This window comes from Canis lupus, chromosome 36 (assembly GCF_003254725.2).
Source record: "Canis lupus dingo isolate Sandy chromosome 36, ASM325472v2, whole genome shotgun sequence".
Lineage (NCBI taxonomy): Eukaryota > Metazoa > Chordata > Mammalia > Carnivora > Canidae > Canis > Canis lupus.
Genome location: NC_064278.1, coordinates 11,671,665 through 11,691,504, shown reverse-complemented (window position 1 = coordinate 11,691,504; position 19,840 = coordinate 11,671,665). Strand labels below are relative to the sequence as shown.

Here is a 19,840-nt window from a genome sequence, read left to right as displayed (position 1 = left end):
TATCTTATGCTTTTGGGTGCAATTGTAAATGGGATTGACTCCTTAATTTCTCTTTCTTCAGTCTCATTGTTAGTGTATAGAAATGCCACTGACTTCTGGGCATTGATTTTGTATCCTGCCACGCTACCGAATTGCTGTATGAGTTCTAGCAATCTTGGGGTGGAGACTTTTGGGTTTTCTATGTAGAGTATCATGTCATCGGCGAAGAGGGAGAGTTTGACTTCTTCTTTGCCAATTTGAATGCCTTTAATGTCTTTTTGTTGTCTGATTGCTGAAGCTAGGACTTCCAGTACTATGTTGAATAGCAGTGGTGAGAGTGGACATCCCTGTCTTGTTCCTGATCTTAGGGGAAAGGCTCCCAGTGCTTCCCCATTGAGAATGATATTTGCTGTGGGCTTTTCATAGATGGCTTTTAAGATGTCGAGGAATGTTCCCTCTATCCCTACACTCTGAAGAGTTTTGATCAGGAATGGATGCTGTATTTTGTCAAATGCTTTCTCTGCATCCAATGAGAGGATCATATGGTTCTTGGTTTTTCTCTTGCTGATATGATGAATCACATTGATTGTTTTACGGGTGTTGAACCAGCCTTGTGTCCCAGGGATAAATCCTACTTGGTCACGGTGAATAATTTTCTTAATGTACTGTTGGATCCTATTGGCCAGTATCTTGTTGAGAATTTTTGCATCCATGTTCATCAGGGATATTGGTCTGTAATTCTCCTTTTTGGCGGGGTCTTTGTCTGGCTTTGGAATTAAGGTGATGCTGGCTTCATAGAACGAATTTGGAAGTACTCCATCTCTTTCTATCTTTCCAAACAGCTTTAGGAGAATAGGTATGGTTTCTTCTTTAAACGTTTGATAAAATTCTCCTGGGAAGCCATCTGGCCCTGGACTCTTGTGTCTTGGGAGGTTTTTGATGACTGCTTCAATTTCCTCCCTGGTTATTGGCCTGTTCAGGTTTTCTATTTCTTCCTGTTCCAGTTTTGGTAGTTTGTGGCTTTCCAGGAATGCGTCCATTTCTTCTAGATTGCCTAATTTATTGGCGTATAGCTGTTCATAATATGTTTTTAAAATCGTTTGTATTTCCTTGGTGTTGGTAGTGATCTCTCCTTTCTCATTCATGATTTTATTAATTTGAGTCTTCTCTCTCTTCTTTTTAATAAGGCTGGCTAATGGTTTATCTATCTTATTAATTCTTTCAAAGAACCAACTCCTGGTTCTGTTGATCTGTTCCACAGTTCTTCTGGTCTCGATTTCGTTGAGTTCTGCTCGAATCTTTATTAACTCCCTTCTTCTCTTGGGTGTAGGATCTATTTGCTGTTTTTTCTCTAGCTCCTTTATGTGTAAGGTTAGCTTTTGTATTTGAGTTCTTTCCAGTTTTTGAATGGATGCTTGTATTGCGATGTATTTCCCCCTCAGGACTGCTTTTGCTGCATCCCAAAGATTTTGAACGGTTGTATCTTCATTCTCATTAGTTTCCATGAATCTTTTTAATTCTTCCTTAATTTCCTGGTTGACCCTTTTATCTTTTAGCAGGATGGTCCTTAACCTCCATGTGTTTGAGGTCCTTCCAAACTTCTTGTTGTGATTTAGTTCTAATTTCAAGGCATTATGGTCCGAGAATATGCAGGGGACAATCCCAATCTTTTGGTATCGGTTCAGACCCGATTTGTGACCCAATATGTGGTCTATTCTGGAGAAAGTTCCATGTGCGCTTGAGAAGAATGTGTATTCAGTTGAGTTTGGATGTAAAGTTCTGTAGATATCTGTGAAATCCATCTGGTCCAGTGTATCATTTAAAGCTCTCGTTTCTTTGGAGATGTTTTGCTTAGAAGACCTATCGAGTATAGAAAGAGCTAGATTGAAGTCACCAAGTATAAGTGTATTATTATCTAAGTATTTCTTCACTTTGGTTAATAATTGATTTATATATTTGGCAGCTCCCACATTCGGAGCATATATATTGAGGATTGTTAAGTCCTCTTGTTGAATAGATCCTTTAAGTATGATATAGTGTCCCTCTTCATCTCTCACTACAGTCTTTGGGGTAAATTTTAGTTTATCTGATATAAGGATGGCTACCCCTGCTTTCTTTTGAGGACCATTCGAATGGTAAATGGTTCTCCAACCTTTTATTTTCAGGCTGTAGGTGTCCTTCTGTCTAAAATGAGTCTCTTGTAGACAGCAAATAGATGGGTCCTGCTTTTTTATCCAGTCTGAAACCCTGCGCCTTTTGATGGGGTCATTAAGCCCGTTCACATTCAGAGTTACTATTGAGAGATATGAGTTTAGTGTCATCATGATATCTATTCAGTCTTTGTTTTTGTGGACTGTTCCACTGAACTTCTTCTTAAAGGGGAATTTTAAGAGGCCCCCTTAAAATTTCTTGCAGAGCTGGTTTGGAGGTCACATATTCTTTTAGTTGCTGCCTGTCTTGGAAGCTCTTTATCTCTCCTTCCATTTTGAATGAGAGCCTTGCTGGATAAAGTATTCTTGGTTGCATGTTCTTCTCATTTAGGACCCTGAATATATCCTGCCAGCCCTTTCTGGCCTGCCAGGTCTCTGTGGAGAGGTCTGCTGTTACCCTAATACTCCTCCCCATAAAAGTCAGGGATTTCTTGTCTCTTGCTGCTTTAAGGATCTTCTCCTTATCTTTGGAATTTGCAAGCTTCACAATTAAATGTCTAGGTGTTGAACGGTTTTTATTGATTTTAGGGGGGGATCTCTCTATTTCCTGGATCTGAATGCCTGTTTCCCTTCCCAGATTAGGAAAGTTTTCAGCTAGAATTTGTTCAAATACATATTCTGGCCCTCTGTCCCTTTCGGCGCCCTCGGGAACCCCAATTAAACGTAGGTTTTTCTTCCTCAGGCTGTCGTTTATTTCCCTTAATCTAGCCTCATGGTCTTTTAATTGTTTGTCTCTTTTTTCCTCAGTTTACCTCTTTGCTATCAACTTGTCTTCTATATCACTCACTCGTTCTTCCACCTCGTTAACCCTCGTCGTTAGGACTTCTAGTTTGGATTGCATCTCATTCAATTGATTTTTAATTTCTGCCTGATTAGCTCTAAATTCTGCAGTCATGAAGTCTCTTGAGTCCTTTATACTTTTTTCTAGAGCCACCAGTAGCTGTATAATAGTGCTTCTGAATTGGCTTTCTGACATTGAATTGTAATCCAGATTTTGTAACTCTGTGGGAGAGAGGACTGTTTCTGATTCTTTCTTTTGAGGTGAGGTTTTCCTTCTAGTCATTTTGCTCAGTGCAGAGTGGCCAAAAGCAAGTTGTATTGGGAAAAAGAGAAAAAGAGAGGAGAGAAAGAAGGAAAGAAAAGAGAAAGAGAAAAAAAAAGGGGAAGAAAAAGAAAAAAAAACGAAAAAAAAAAAAAAGAAGAAAAAGAGAAAGAAAAAGAAAGGAGAAAAAAAAGGGGGTGGGGGAAGGAAACAAATCAAAAAGCAAAACAAAACAAAAACAAAAACAAAAACAAACAAACAAAAAAAGAACCACCGGGGAGTATCTTCTGATTCTGTGTACTTTAAGTCCCTTGGCTTCTCCTGGAAGTTGTCCGTCTAGCTGGTGTTCTGGGGGAGGGGCCTGCTGTGCTGATTTTCAGGTGTTAGCAGTTGGGGGAGCTGCTGTGCCCCTGCCTGGTGCAGGGCTCGGTGGGGGTTGTTTACCCCCTGAGGCCGCAGGAGGAGCAGCCCCAGTGGCGGGGCAGCTCTGGAAACCTGGATTCAGCTCCGGCAGGAACTCCGTCTGCAGGGCCTGGAGGCTCCGGGGCGGGGCCGCTGATCTGCTCAGCTGGGGCAGGAGCGTCCTTGCTGTCCTGGGCCCTCCCGGCCTCTGCCTGTCCCGGGGGAGGCGGGATCCTGGGCTGTGTCCCGGCGCCCTGTGCTCCGGGGCCTGCGCTGTTGGATTCGCGCTCCCGGGCCGCAGCCCCCTCCGCGGAGCCGCCGCCCGAGCACCCCGAGCTGCTCCTGGAACCGCGCAGCCCCCTCCGCACGGAGCCTCTTCCTCTGCCCGAGCCCCTCCGAGCTGCTCCCGGGGCCGCGCAGCCCCCTCCGCGGAGCCGCCGCCCGAGCCCCTTCAGCTGCTCCGGGTCCCGCCGGTCCCGCCGTGCGCGCTGCAGCCCTTAGGGAGCTCGGCGCACTCTCCTGGGTGCGCAGTTGCTGTTACTGTCCCCGGGAGCCCGAGGGCATCCCCGCCCTCCTGGGTCCTGCTCCAACTCCCCGCGAGCCCCTTTCCGCCCGGGAAGGTCGGTGCAGCTCCTGCTCCTCCGGGACGGGGCTCTCCTGTCCTGGGGACACTCGCCCCGGCCTCAGCCCGGCTCCTCGCGGGGCCCCTCCCCCTTGGAGGCCTTTGTTTCTTTACTTCTTTTTCCCCGTCTTCCTACCTTGATAGATGCGCGAACTCTTCTCACTGTAGCATTCCAGCTGGTCTCTCTTTAAATCTCAGGCCGAATTCATAGATTTTCAGGATGATTTGAAGGTTTTCTAGGTAGTTTGGTGGAGACAGGTGATTTGGGGACCCTACTCTTCCGCCGTCTTGCTCCTCCCCCCAGTTTTTCTTTTAAGAGAAGTTTTATCACAGTATAATATGCAGTGTGAATTTAGCAGCATAATTAATATCAAAATATATTAGATACAATAAATTACTTTAAATTTCCAAAGTATGTACAATGAAGGAAAACACTTTTTCCTTTTTTTAAAAAATACATACGTACACTCCATACTTTTTATAATTGGGTAAATTATGGCGAGTGTGTGTGTGTATGTGTGTGTGTGTGTATTTACAGGCTATTAATAATGATAGGACTTTCAGCTCAAAGGTTCATGTTATGTTATTAGATGAAAATCAAGTAAACCAAATAGACATGCAGTACAATTATATTTCTAATAAAAGAAATACATGAAAATATTAAAACGACTTTTTAAAATGCAAACTATATTTCTCTGATTTTGTAAGGGGAATATTTATTTATGTTATTTTCCAAACATTGTTAAGTATCAATGCCTCCTCCACTGTACTAGGAACTTCTTCTTTCTAAAATAATCTTATAACGTTATCCTACTGCTAAAAGTCTTTCAAAGGTTTCCAAATCCATTGGTATGAAGTTCAAAGTTCAAATGCTTGGTCTATAATGCCCTTTAAGATCTAGTTTTTGCGTACCTCTCCAGATTTATTTTCTAGTGATATCCCAATATATACCTACTCTCTGCTTTATTGGAAAAGGCTTGCTGTTTCCTAAGTGAGCTTTTTCCCATAATTTCTTGTTTCAATGTATGTTGTACCCTCAGCCTAAATTCAGGTTTCTGTTTTCAGTCTCATACCTTAAATTCATGCCTCAAACCCAGAAAAAGTCTTGAGCTTTTCCAGTCTTGAGCTTTTCCCCAAGCCCTTCTTCACAGTTAGGCAAAGCCTACGGTAGAATTCCATGGAACTGTATAATTGTCTTTAATTGTGGTTATTTTATCTTATTTTATTTGAGAGAGAGAGAGAGAGAGAGAGAGAGAGCATGCATGCGCACACATGGAAGAGGAGGGGAAGAACAGAGAGAGAGAATCCTAAGCAGACTCCATACCAACACAGAGCCCCACACAGGGCTCAAACCCACAAGCCTGAGATCATGACCTGAGCCGAAATCAAGAGTCAGACACCTAATCGACTGAGCCACTCAGGCATCCCTAATTATGGTTATTTTAATTGCTTGTTCAGCAGTTTCTCCCACTAGGAGATGTGTTAGCTAAAAAGTATTTTGCCACATTTTAATTTTTGTGTTCTCAGCATCAAACACATAGAAATGCTTAATGAAATTTTAATAAACAAAAATATAAGTGAATATTTATGGATCGTATTACTTTACATAATAATTAATGTTTTCTGATTTTTGGTTACAGCCCTCTAAGTATGTTACTTAATTTTCTTCTTAGAATTGCTCTAAAGGAAATCCTTTCCCACTACTAGTGAAATGAAAAATCAGCCTGGGAGTACCCTGGTGGCATCCACATACCTCATCTTTCATCTGCATATTGGAAATAATAATAAATACCACATGAATGTGCTGCACAGATTTAATGAGATATAAACAAAGTATGATTAATATGCATGGCCTGCAGTATATCCTATAACATCTATTATTGACTCCTGAATGTCTATTGTAGATGATAGCTAGTTCAGTGGGAAAAATATTTAACCAAATTCTAAATAGGTGACTCTTTGGGGGAAATAAAGCTTACTAAAAATACCGTTGAAGAGGGATCCCTGGGTGGCGCAGCGGTTTAGCGCCTGCCTTTGGCCCAGGGCGTGATCCTGGAGTCCCGGGATTGAACCCCACATCGGGCTCCCGGTGCGTGGAGCCTGCTTCTCCCTCTGCCTGTGTCTCTGCCTCTCTCTCTCTCTCTCTCTCTCTCACTGTGTGCCTATCATAAATAAAAAATAAAAATAAAAAAAATACCGTTGAAGATAAATACACTATAGATTAATAAGATATTATTTTTGATTGAATGTTAGAACTTATTAATCTGTAAACATTTTAACTGTTATTCAGTATAATATATTCTATAAATAATACTTACCTATTGATTCAAGTGGATGCTTAAAAATGAACACTAGTCTTATCTATTTTTTTAAATTTTCTTTATATACTTTTAATCAATAATGATAAATCTGTGGCCTGTATTACTTATATACTATTACTTATAATTTTCTAAATTTTTAAATGCTCTCATTTTTCTTAGGTAATTATTATGAAATAAAAGCTAGTCAATACTCAGTTTTGAAGTCTAAAATCTTGGGTTTTTTTCTATCCATAAATGACTTCCATAAGTAAATTATATGACTTTACCATGTGATTTGTCTAAATGTTCTTCACCAATGTAGGTATCTGACCTAGAAAAATTATCTTATTCCCCACCTCTTTGAAGAGACCTAAGCTGTTTCCTTGTTATGATGTTTTCATAAAGTAATAAGAAGAAACTAATCTCTAAATATTCATTCTCTAATTTTAATAAGCTTCATATATTAAAAATTTTACTATAAAGGAAATAGTCTTTACTTCAGACTGTCCAGCTTCCTTTATTGAAAAATGACAACTTTTTCCTGTCAGTGTGTTTTCTCTGTTAGTGAAGACCTCTCACCCTAACTTAATTCAGTTACTAAATTCTTCCTTTGGTTTTATACCATGCATTTTGTACCTAATGTATATATCTAAAATTGAAGAGCTTTTCTCTTATTTCTCCAGGTTGAGCCAGTAAAACTGTTCTGTGATTACATTCTACTTACAACTAAATTATTTTCATAACAAAGTGTCATTTTTCATTTTAAAATAGATTACAGGAAGACAAATAACGTTTTCCTCTTTTGTCGCTTTCCATCTCTCCTTAGATCCTTTATGCTTCTGGAAAAGTCTACATGATATTTTTTGTTGTGATAAGCTTTTGGTTTGCTTTTTACATAGCAAGTTTGTTCTTGGGCATACTTGCTAAGTCCTGTGAAGAAGAAAAGCTGAAAACTAAAGCTAGGAAGGTTGAGCCAAAATTTCAGCAGACTTTAAAAGAACTTCAAGAAAGAAATGAAGCGGCTGAGGTAAAAATTTTTCTTAATGCTTCATAGAATCACAGAATGAGTTATTTTCTCAAGATCTTGGACTATATTGCTTTCTACTTAGTGTTCAGTAGCTGTGTGTTGTTCATGATAGGAACATCAACAGTGATCTTGATAAGTGGGCTCACTGTTGCTACATAACATTATTTCCCGAGTGCAGTGTGGTAAGAGTGACTAACATCTTTAAATATTTCTTTAAGACAGACAATTTTATGTTCCAAAATATCTATTACTACTGCTGATAAACTATGAATATATTATTTTTCAAACTTCTCTTAATGCAGGTTTAGTTTATTCAAGCTTGCTTCAGACAATACATCAGACTTAACTGGACAATTTTAGTATTCAACTCAAAAGTTATAATGCCTTCCATAATTTAGATATCATGATGTACTAAAAGTATGGATTAAAAGTACAGTACTGGGCAGCCCCAGTGGCTCAGCGGTTTAGCGCCGCCTTTAGCCCCGAATCCTGGAGTCCCGGGATCGAGTCCCATGTCAGGCTCCCTGAGTGGAGCCTGCTTCTCCCTCTGCCTGTGTCTCTGCCTCTCTCTCTTTCTGTGTCTCTCATGAATAAATAAATAAAATCTTTATAAAAAAGTACAGTACTGAAGTTGTAAAAAAAAGAAAAACAATGCACTTTAGTGGCTTTCTAGGTCTTTCAAGAGGAAATGCACTATGCATTTCAATATAAGGAATTATTTTATTCATGAAATGATGAAATCCATGGTTAGTAAAATTTAATTAATTTCCCATTATTTTAGTGTTGTCTTTGAGTGTATTTTCAGGTTTTTAGCTTCATAGCAAAATGAACCTAAAAGTATTGACAGAAGTAACATTAAAGAAGCTATAGAAATTATATTTAAAAAATCTAAATTGGTATAAGTGTACTAAAAGAAGAGGACCCAGGGAAGCAACCAGAGCTGCTTTCTTATAGTCAATAGGACCTGGAAATTTCATACTTCTTTCTCAGTTGGGGAGGAATAGGTTTGGTCCAGTCTTCTAACACCCCTACCTGGAGCTGTTGAGGTATGTATGGTGGTCAGGAGCCAAGTGGCCTGCAGGAGGATTCAGCCCATGCTTTATCCAGGTATTTCTCCCTACCCTGCTATTATAAAGAACCCTCTTGCCTGGGAACTTAGTCTTTGGAGGGTACTGGGAACAAAATGGCCGTAGTCAAGTTGAGTGCTTCTTGACTGGAGTGGCCTAGATACAGGACCTCACTTGCCCTGCCTCCTTTTCCATTCTTTCAGGTTTGTAACTATTTTGCACTCTCAACACCTGCTCATAAAGATTGTCTACACTGGAGAAAAACTACAAACTCCATGGTAAAATGACGGACTGAGGGAGGACACAAAGAATAGAAGGGAACTCTACTGAGACCCTGTCATGTGAGAAAGATAAAAAGAGATGGGGACAAGTAAAGAGCCAAGATAGACTCCAGCACTAAGTAGAATGTGTAGTAAGGCTGGCTAAGAGGTTCAATAATACCAAAGGTAACTTCTGGGTCAAAGGGGGAAAATGTTAACTTCCCTACATATATAACTCTTTATTAAATCATCACTGAAGAAGCTCTAGAAAAGCCATTCTCCTAAGAACATGGGAACTGAGTAACATAATGTAGGATCACACCAAATTAAAAGTTATTGATAGATACTGTGTCTACATGATTCATAACATGCATACCATTGAAACAAGAAGCAATTATAGACAGTATGAAGAAAACATGTATAAAAAGAGGCTATTGAGTGTAGTCATTATATCACCCATGAGGAAGTCATAGAAAAATTACAAGAGATTTCTGTCTCTAGAAATGAGTGTGGGGTCCTTCTGATAGAATGATTATGGTCTTAATGATTTGCTGAATGTGTAATTTGTTTCAAAGTAGTATTTCAAATGTCAAGGCCTACACACAAGTGTATCCAAGAGCACAATACTTCTCTTATCCCAAGATGAGATGCCCTATTAACTCTGCTTAGAAAGAACTTGAATTATTTTCAATTTCTTAATATCTCCATTCATTTGACTGCCTTGGATCACATAAATCCTTTCTGGTTTTAATTAAAATCTTTCAATTGTAAAGGATTTCTTTTCCTGGAGGAGTGCTAGAACATTTTGTCATGAAAAACTTTTTTTAGGAAGCAAGAGTGAAGGACATTTTCACAAGATTTACTTTCTTTTCCTTTTTTATTTATACATAAGAAAATACTGTAAATACTGAGAACCCTTTAGGTGACTGATCTAAGACTAATTAGATTCTAAATCTGATGATGGAATTACTGAGAGATTACTTAGATGCTTCATACTTTCACATTATAGGAAAGCAGTAAATCATATTGGCTAAAAGCATAGTTTTGCAATCAGATAAATATAGATTTCAGTCTATTTTAGCCACTTAATAGATATATGATATTTGCCAAGTCTGTTAACCTTTCTGAACTTCGGCTTCTTTATCTGCAATATGTATATAATTGTAGTATCTGTCTCATAGGTTGTTGTGAGATTCAAATGAAATAAATTATTGTAAAGCACTTGGCAATGCTTATAGTATACAAAGAAACTGAAAAAAAAGATGTTAATGGCTAATTATAGGAAACACAAGAAGGCACAGTAATACATGATAGAGACTACCCAATCAAAATAAAACTCTTAAGTCTTTGACTATATCCCCCTCTTAGAGGTAATTTAATTACCCCCTTTTACGGGTAATTAAAATAATAGTAATGATAATAATAATGGTATATAATGTTTATTGAGTGTTGACTCACATATGATAAACATCTTAATGAATCCTCAAATTTAATCTTTCTTGAGGAGTTCCAGTTGCAAAACTTGACTTGTATCTATTGGTATCTAATTTCTCAACACTTGACTTCATTTTTCACCACTTTATTTTTCTGGAGGCTCAATGCTGAAACTATATTTTTCAGTCAGTTACACAGTTGGCAGATGAAACTTTCTCAAACATTGCCAGTCGCTGTCCAAACCTCAAGAAGAGATTCAGATATATACAACTGTAGGAATATAAATATTTTCAAAAATATTTGCCCATCTAATAGCAAATGGCATCCTTATATCTCATCTGTCTAAATAAAATGTTATTGACAATCTTCTATATACTTGGCATTATACTCAGCATTGGAGATTTTTAAATGTTAATAGATACAAATACAGAGTCTGCTTTCATTAAGCTAATGACCAAATGGGGAGATAGACTGTAAAATTATCATAAACACAAAATTGTACCTCTAGGACTACCAGACATTATGTGTTTCCTGTTGTTATGAAACATGGGACATAAAACACCAGATATAATATATTATTGCTATAATCTGAGCTAAATCTAGTAAGCCTCTAGATCTAACTATCTTTGTCTAGAGACTATAAGAAAAAGAACACATTAAATTACATTAATAGGACACAATCTGCCAAATCAAGAAAGTGGAAAATTCTACAGTTATAAGTGATCCATTATTGTCAACAAATAAATCACATAGGAAAAAAAGTCACCAGATAATCAGTAGACCTGTAAGCTAAGTTCAATATGTGGATCTCTTTTGTATTTTGATTGGAACAAATAAACTATAATAGAAAATTTCTGAGCAATGAAAGAAAATGGAGCACAGTCTGTGTATTGAATAATATTAAGGAATTACTATTTTCTGATTGTGATCCTAATATTGTTATTATGTGTCTTACAAAGCTTATTCTGGTGTCTGATTATATAGTGTCTGAAATATTTTTCCTGAAATATTTAAAATAAAGTAGGTTGAGTAATGCATCACAAATGAAGAGTATAATGTTAATATTGGGTACCTGGTGATTCACTGTATTTTTCTCTAATAAAAAAAATAAATGAAACTGTGGCACATGCTATAAAGGTGAGAAACAAGATGCTTTGAGAGCCTATAATAAAGATTTCCCTGAGTAAGAAAAGGTTTTTCTGAGGAACTGAGGCTTGAACTGAGATCTAACGAATGAGTCCACAGTATATAGGGGGAAGGAACACAGTGAGTTAGGATTAAAAAGGCCAGTATAGCTGCAGTAGAGAGAGCAAATCTAAGTCCAAGATGAATACTTCATTGCTTCATTCACTGCTAAATGCTAGAAATATAACTGGATTCTATCTTATTCATATATCCTCTCTAGAGGAAAATTTAAACCGGTTGTGAGAACAAGAATCGTAGCTCCTTTTCTCAGTCTAATTTTAACCTGGGATATGTCCTGATTACCTCTTAAACTTCCAAACAGGAGATTGCTGAGTTGTGATCTTCTTAATTTGCATTATAAAATGGTCCTGTCCTTAGTAGTTGGCCAACTTGTGGGTATTCATTCAATATTTTTAAGAAGTTCCATTGAAGTAACTATATTACTAGACTTATATGTAGTTTATTCATTTTATATTCTAAAATATATCTACAGTTCAAGCCAAATAAGTAGAGAATTGAACGTTGACTATATTGACAATAACGTTATTTCTCTCCTCACTCTACCTTCTCCACACAGATGATTATCTTTACTGAATTGCTTCTTCAGGTGGTTCCATCAAACACTGTCATTATCAGAAACCTCTCTAGGAGAGGCAATTCCTCATATAAGAATAGTGGAAGGTATTATTCACTATATCATAAAATATCATCTTTATGAAGGTTTACCTGGAAAATCCTTGTTAGACTTTAATAACAGAACAATTATGCTTTTGTTGGTTTTTAACTCATGGAAATTTGAAATTTTGTAAATTACAACTTATATTTTATATAACCTTGTAAGTCAGTTAAAAACTACTTTCTGAAGTAAGTTTAGTTAAGGTAAATAACCTCACATCTGAGTTTTTAGATTACTTTTTCAATAAAAAATAATAATAATAAAGGAACAGAGATCTGTAGACCTAAAGAATCTGTCATTTTCATGATGGAATCAGTGTGTAGTACAGTTGGTTTTTACCTCCTCTGATTCTACTATTTATGAAATTAGAGGTAACTTGACTTATATTGACTGAGATAAATATGATGATTCCCTTGATACCTATTATGCCACTTCAGAAATACCACAGCAGAACCTGCCAACCAGCGAATGCTGAGTATTGCTTATCAATGAGCCTTGACCACTAATTCCTTCAGTGTTAGTGCAGCAGCAGCCCCATGCCATTTACCTCTGTTCCAGAGAAGCTTTATATTCAAATTTATTTACTATTTATTTTACCTATTTAGCCATACCTAATGCCAAGTTAACAAATATACAAATATAATTCTCTTGTGTATCAAATGTAAAAATTGTTGGGAACTCTGTGGTGTGATATTATGTACCCATCGTCAATTTCTTTCTTTTTTTCTTTTGAGAAAGAGCATGTGCACACATGCACTCAGACACATGCATGCGCACCAATGTGTGCGTTGAGCAGGAAAGGGCAAAGGGAGAAGAAGAGAAAATCCTAAGCAGGATCCACACCCAGCACAGAGAGCAATGCAGGGCTCAATCTCACTACCCTGAGATCATGACCTAAGCCGAAATCAAGAGTTGGATACTTCACCAACTGTGCCATCCAGGTGCCCCACCATTGTCAGTTTCTTACATTTTAAATTCAAATATAAATTTATTCATGGTTGCTAGAAACATCTGAGCTCTATTTGTGATAACTATAATGGTCTAGAACTTGTAACATCTACATCAGACTCTAGAAATGTATTTCCAATGCAGGATTTCTTTTGAACTCTGTGTAACCACATCAGCAAAAGAGACTATCTTAAAACCATCACTCAAGAGACATGACAGAAAGAAGTGATTCCTTTATGGAATTATCATATATGTTCTAGCCAAAACAACTCTTTGCGATACATTCTTTTACCTCATACTATTCAAGATTATTTCATTATCACAAAAGCAAATAATTTTTATTTTATCAAGAGAGTTTCTTTAAAAAAAATAAGAAAAGATTTATTCATGAGAGACACAGAGAGAAAAGCAGAGACACAGGCAGAAGGAGAAGCAGACTCCCTGTGGGGAGCCCGAGGCAGGACTCCATGCCAGGACCCCAGTATCATGCCCTGAGCCAAAGGCAAATGTTCAACCCCTGAGCCACCCAGGTGTCCTTCAAGAGAGTTTTCAGTTATAAAATACCCTCAAATTTTGTTTAAGAAATACTATTATTCAGTGGCATGTTTACCAACTGGATATTTTGCAATAATCCTAAAATATATGTTGAATGGCTTGTCAAATATGAATAATAAACCAGTATTCTCTGATTTCCTCCTTTTATATTGACCTCATAGTATGAAATGATTTTTTTGAGTTGCAGGTTATACACATTCATTACCCAAATAATCCTAGATTAGTTTAATATTGCCTATAGTGTAAAGAGCACCAGATGATGAAACCCAAAAAGAGATTTCTGGAGGTAAAAGAGTCAGCATTTTAAAAAAGGTTATAAACCTTCTTATAGTTATAGTCTTGTGTCTACAAAGGGAAGAAGCCAGCATTGGACTCATCTAATTTCTTTTTAGACCAACGCCACACAAATAGAAATGAAGAAAAGATCACCAACTTCTATTATCACTTCTTTGAATATGTTGGATGATGCTGCTGCTGCTATCAGACATGAGGAAGGTAAAGTAGAAAAAAACTTAGACATGAAAGGTACCATTCATAAGATTCACTTTTAAAGAAATCATGCAATTTCTTCAGAATTTTAAATGATAACAAAAGTTTAAGGAATGATATAAGAATATTAAGGAATTCCATAAACATGGTATTTTAGACATTGGAAAGAGTCACCAAAGAGTGCTAAGAAATTTTCTTTAGCATTGCAAACAACAAAGTATTAACTTATAACAACTAAAAATAGAAGTTGTAATAATAAAACAATATTTTGAGATCCTTTCTGTACTGTCTGCTTTTTTATATTTATAACCAGTAACTCATTATCATGGACAATATTAAAAGCCATTATTTTGTAAAGCATTAAAATCTAGAAATTATAAATCATAATACTCTCAACTTTATTACATACCTGTTTTCTTGAGAGAAACTAATATTTTGCTTCTAATAGACAGTTTGTCTCATTTTGATTGGTCTAACTCAGCAAGCATGAACAAAATAGAGGAAATTTACTTTGCTCTGCTTTTTATTAGTACAAATTATTTCTATTTGCTAGTTCCAAATCAAAAGTTTTAAGCACCTCTCTGCATGCAAAAATAAAATATTTTATTAGTTAGATCTTAAAGAATTTGCTAATGTTTAACTTTTTATTCTTTCGTTTCAGAGCTTAAAAAATCCAGGAAGAGATGCCCATCGTGTTGGTATAGATGTACTAAAACTTTCTTGATTTGGAATTGTTCTCCCTGTTGGTTAAAATTGAAAGAATTTATCCATATGATTATAATGGACCCATTTACTGATCTTGTCCTTGCCATATGCATAATTCTAAACATATGTTTTTTGGCCTTGGATTCTTATCCAATGAGTGAAGAAACCAAAAATGTTCTCAGCATTGGAAACCTGGTAAGGCTCTTGTACATCATTTTCCTTTGTGATTTCAGCTTTCTTTAGTCATCATTATTCCCATTATTTTATTTTATAACTCCAATTTGTTACAAATGCATTATATGCAGATTAGCTTCTGAAGTATTATGTTCATACTTCCACAACCCACCCCAGCTCTGCTTTGTAAGTGTTCTTATCATTGAAAAAGTTTATAGCAAAAGTTTATAGCTAAAGTTTAAAATTCTGCTATTTAAGTTTGAGATTCTAGTCAGCTGCTTGGCAGTTAGGTTAAATGGAAATATTACTTATTTCCTCTCCCTTCCCAAGTATATCCCCTCTTGGTACCATAGCTCCATAGATCAGAGCAGGGCACAGGTGAAATAACAAATACAAGTTCCTCAATGACACCTGAATTCTGAATCCTGACTACAACCATACCTGCTCTGTCTGTTCCAGATGGGAACTTTGCCTGTCTTTGCCTTAGATGGGAACTTATCCTTTTGGCAAGGCATTGTTGAGATACACTCATCCTTTTTCTTACCTACAGTGCAAAAGCAAAACAGATTTCTCAGAGTTTGAAAATAAGTCACATTCAAGGAAATATACACTGTTTAATTTTCTTTGCTTTCATGGTGGTTGTTGTTTGTTGCTTGGTATTAGTACGGATTGCCAAACTGCTACCCATTTTGAATTATGTGTTTATTCAGTACCAATATGACAATTTAGTTATTTCTGCCAGTATAGTTTACAAAAAATAGTCTTCATAGATTTACTCTGGTTTTTTTCTAGTTCATATATGTACTTTTAAAATTCTTTAACGGTTTAAAAAATCAAATATCTTATCATTTACTCTATATCCCAAAAGGAACCATTCAAAATGAAAAGACTTTCATCCTTAAAAATTCTTTTGTTGTCTTCCGGAATAGTTTTTTGTTAAATAACTGAAAACTTTGTATGCAATGCTTGATGTTAGGCTGTTAAATAAAAATGTTTGAGCCTAGCCTTATAATACAGGCTCCGAAACTAATCAGATCTTGACAGAGAAACTGTGAAGACTGTGGCAGTGAAAAGTTATAGTTTCTGTGTATGAGGGTTTTGATAGTGTATTTGAAAGCATATTCTCATCCATGTGTTTTGTTTTTGTTTAGATTTGTGTCGGAATTTTCACAGCAGAAATGATTTTGAAAATAATTGCAATGCATCCATATGGGTATTTTCAAGTAGGTTGGAACATTTTTGATAGCCTGATTGTGTTCCATGGTTTAGCAGAATTTTATCTAGCAAATATTCATGGATTGGCTCCTTTTCGAACATTCAGGGTGGTAAGTAGGATTCAAGATCTAAATTTTATTTTATGAAAATTTATCTCAGCTTCCTCAGACACAACGTGGGAAGGATAGTAATACCTATCCCAGTGGGACACTTGGAGTAATAAATGAATTAATTTATATGGAAAGAGCTTAGAAAGTGCCCCAGGAAGAGTAAGCAGTTTCCAATGCTGTCATTTGACCAAAACCTCAAAGAAAATAAGCCACATCTGTAGCAAATTTGAGGTGTAGTTTTAGGAAGCAGGACCAGGGTTACTGGTCAGTTGTGAGGAGCAGGATAATCTAGAGTCCCAGAAGCTGATTGCCAGTGTATAACTAAAGAACTGGAATTAGTTTAGTATTTCTGAATCTAGAGTTAGAAAACATTATAAAAGATCAGGCTAGGGATCCCTGGGTGGCTCAGCGGTTTAGCACATGCCTTTGGCCCAGGGCACGATCCTGGAGACCCGGGATCGAATCCCACGTTGGGCTCCCGGTGCATGGAGCCTGCTTCTCCCTCTGCCTATGTCTCTGCCTCTCTCTCTCTCTCTCACTGTGTGCCTATCATAAATAAATTTAAAAAAATAAAATAAAAGATCAGGCTAGCAGAATGTTATTATGAAAAATATTAAGTCAGAATCAGTATATGCCTGCAATGTAGGGTGGTAGTAAGAGTCAAAAAACTAGCCAAGGAAATAATGTTATTAGAAGAGTATGTATAGAAATGTTAAGTACTCAATAAGTAATATATTCTGGTGAGAAGTTGAAGGAATGTAGCAGGAATCAAGAACAATTAAGTAGCTTTGACCTTTTCCAAGTAATTCTTCAGAGCCTTGTCTTAAGTCTTCATCTGTAGACTTTTCTAATCAGTAAGATATGTATATGTGAGAGGTGCCTATCAAATTTATGGATGAAACAAAACTGGGAAATACAAAAATATGATAAAAGTATCAAAGTATCTGAAAAGCTGGTATGGACTGAATATAAATGATTCAGTTTTACATGAATAAATGTGAAGCCCTACTCTTGAGTCCAGAAAGCCAACTGTATACTAGAGAAAGTTGGAGAAGGTATAACATCTATAAAAATGATGTTTCAGTTTTAGATAACTAAGTTCACTGTAATATGGTGGCTAAAGTTTTAAGGTAACCCTATCAATAGAAACAAAAAATCTAGTGGAAAGAAGATAAATATTCAGACTAAACCTAGAACGCTGTGTTTGGTCTTTGATAAGTTACTTTAAAGGAAAATACATAATAAACTTTAACTGGAATTTAATGGGACCTAACATGTTTTTTCAATATCATCTATTTGTCAGAATGTAGGAGAATTTCCTGTGTGTTGTGAAAAGCAAAACAAAGAATGGCTAGTTGCCCTGCCAGATATTAAAACAAAACTAGAGTAATTATAATAGTATAATGTTGAATGAAAATTGACAAATAAATAGAAGAAGATGTGTATGGATTAGTGTAAAAAATACAGAATATGTATGTTATATTAAGAATTGTATAAAATTGAATTTTCAGTGGTTAGTATTAATAAAACTTAAAGCTGAGTATTGCATTAAAGACTATATATGTATATGTGTATAATGCTGATAAAAATTTTAAATATATGTCACAATAAAGAGTGACCAGGTTTTTTGTTGTTTGTTTCTTATTTTTGTTGTTTCTGGGATTTCTGTATTAGTTGAGAATTTTCAAGTTGGTAAAATACTGGCCGACATTTAAGATTCTGATGCAGATTCTTAATGACTCATTGGTGGCCCTGAAAGACTTGGTTCTGCTGTTGCTCACATTCACATTCTTTTCTGCTGTGGTTGGCCTGAAACTGTTTGGTATGAATTACAAAGAAGGTGTCTGCAACATAGACAAAGACTGTCGACTCCCACACTGGCACATGCAGGACTTCTTCCACTCCTACCTGAATGTGTTCCGGATTCTCTGTGGAGAGTGGATAGAGACCTTATGGGACTGCTTTAAGGTAGCAGGCCAATTCAGTTGTATTCCTTTTTACATGATGGTCATTTTAATTGGAAACTTACTGGTAAGTAACCCATGCTTTTACATTTTCCTTGAAAAACTGATGTAATGTAGGCTGGTATTTTCATGATACAGATTTATGGGATCTAGTAGTCTATTAATTGTGTTGTCTAATATGGTGGCCTCTAGCCATATCTGGCTGTTGGTCAGTTGAAATATGAGTGGTCCAATTTGAGATGTGCTACATGTGGAAATACTCACTGGATTTGAAGTCTTACTCCATAAAAAGTGTAAGTGACTTTATTAATAATTTTTATATTGAATGAATTTTAAAATAACATTTTTGATATATTTAGTTAAGTAATATATGTTAGTAAAATTAATATCACCTGTTTTTGCTTATGTTTTTAATGTGGCTACTAGAAGTTTGCATATGTGACATGCATCGTATTTCTGTTGGATAGCACTGGTTTAAAACCTTGCTACTCAAGTAGCATTGGCATCATGGGAGATAGTTATCACTGCAGATTCTTAGACCCCACCCCAGACCTATGGAAGTAGAATCTACATTTTTAACAATAACCCTAGGTCATTTGTATGCACATTAAATTTTTAAGAAGCACTTAGATGTAACACAGTTTGTCAAACTTGGCTGCACATTGGGATAACCTGGGGAATTAATAAAACTATAGTAATACCCTGGATCCATTCCCAGAGATTCTGATTTTATTGGTATGTGGACATAGCCTGGTCATCAGGATTTTTTTTTTTAAGTTTTCATTTGATTGAATTGTGCAGCAGTTTGAAAATCATTGGTTTATAAAACTGTTGTGCATTAACTAAAAGGAAAAGCTGTCACTTTTAAATTCCCAGTAATTGAAGTGGTATTACATGAATTGAGTAAGTAGCTTTCAGTTCTTCCAAGAAAAGGGAATAGCTTATAAAAGAAAATTGCTCTTACGGAGAAAGGAAAAAAAAAAAAAAGAAAGGATTCAATATTTGGTGGAGATCAAATACATTTTCCTAAAGACTGAAAAAACAATCACAGGTTAGACTCCATTGTATCTATTGGTGCTCCTATTCACCTTGCTTCTGTTTCACCTTGGTTATAACCCCTGTCTACTTACCTCTGCTGACATTATGTTTAATTGTTGATGTACATGTCTCAACCTTCCTTATTAAACTAAGCTGCACAAAGAAAGGATCAAGACTTTTCTCCATATCATCAAAGCCTAGAACAGGGCCCAACATGTGAAAATACTTCACTGACCTCTGCCTTTGTAGCTATTAGTACACTTTCAACTCCCAGTGACAAAATCCTATTCTAACTGGATGAAACAAAAATCAACATATGTATCAGCATGCATAACTCAAAATATCGGAGGTAGATTTCACTTCAGTTATGGTGTGACACATATGTTCAAACAAGGTCATCTTTGTATATCTCAGATCTGTCTTCTGTATGCCTCTTGC

The 19,840-nt window shown here is 36.4% G+C and overlaps 1 protein-coding gene across 3 annotated transcripts in view; it reads left to right on the top strand.

Moving 5' to 3' along the window:
• SCN7A (sodium voltage-gated channel alpha subunit 7) overlaps positions 1-19,840 on the top strand; it is an 83,565-nt gene that overhangs the window by 38,458 nt on the left and 25,267 nt on the right. For all 3 annotated transcript variants that reach the window (XM_025460047.3, XM_025460048.3, XM_025460049.3), the window contains exons 10-14: positions 7,382-7,582; positions 14,100-14,202; positions 14,858-15,096; positions 16,227-16,400; positions 18,075-18,431. In XM_025460047.3, the coding sequence (XP_025315832.3) occupies positions 7,382-7,582; positions 14,100-14,202; positions 14,858-15,096; positions 16,227-16,400; positions 18,075-18,431 (1,074 nt within the window). The remainder of the gene's footprint in view (positions 1-7,381; positions 7,583-14,099; positions 14,203-14,857; positions 15,097-16,226; positions 16,401-18,074; positions 18,432-19,840) is intronic.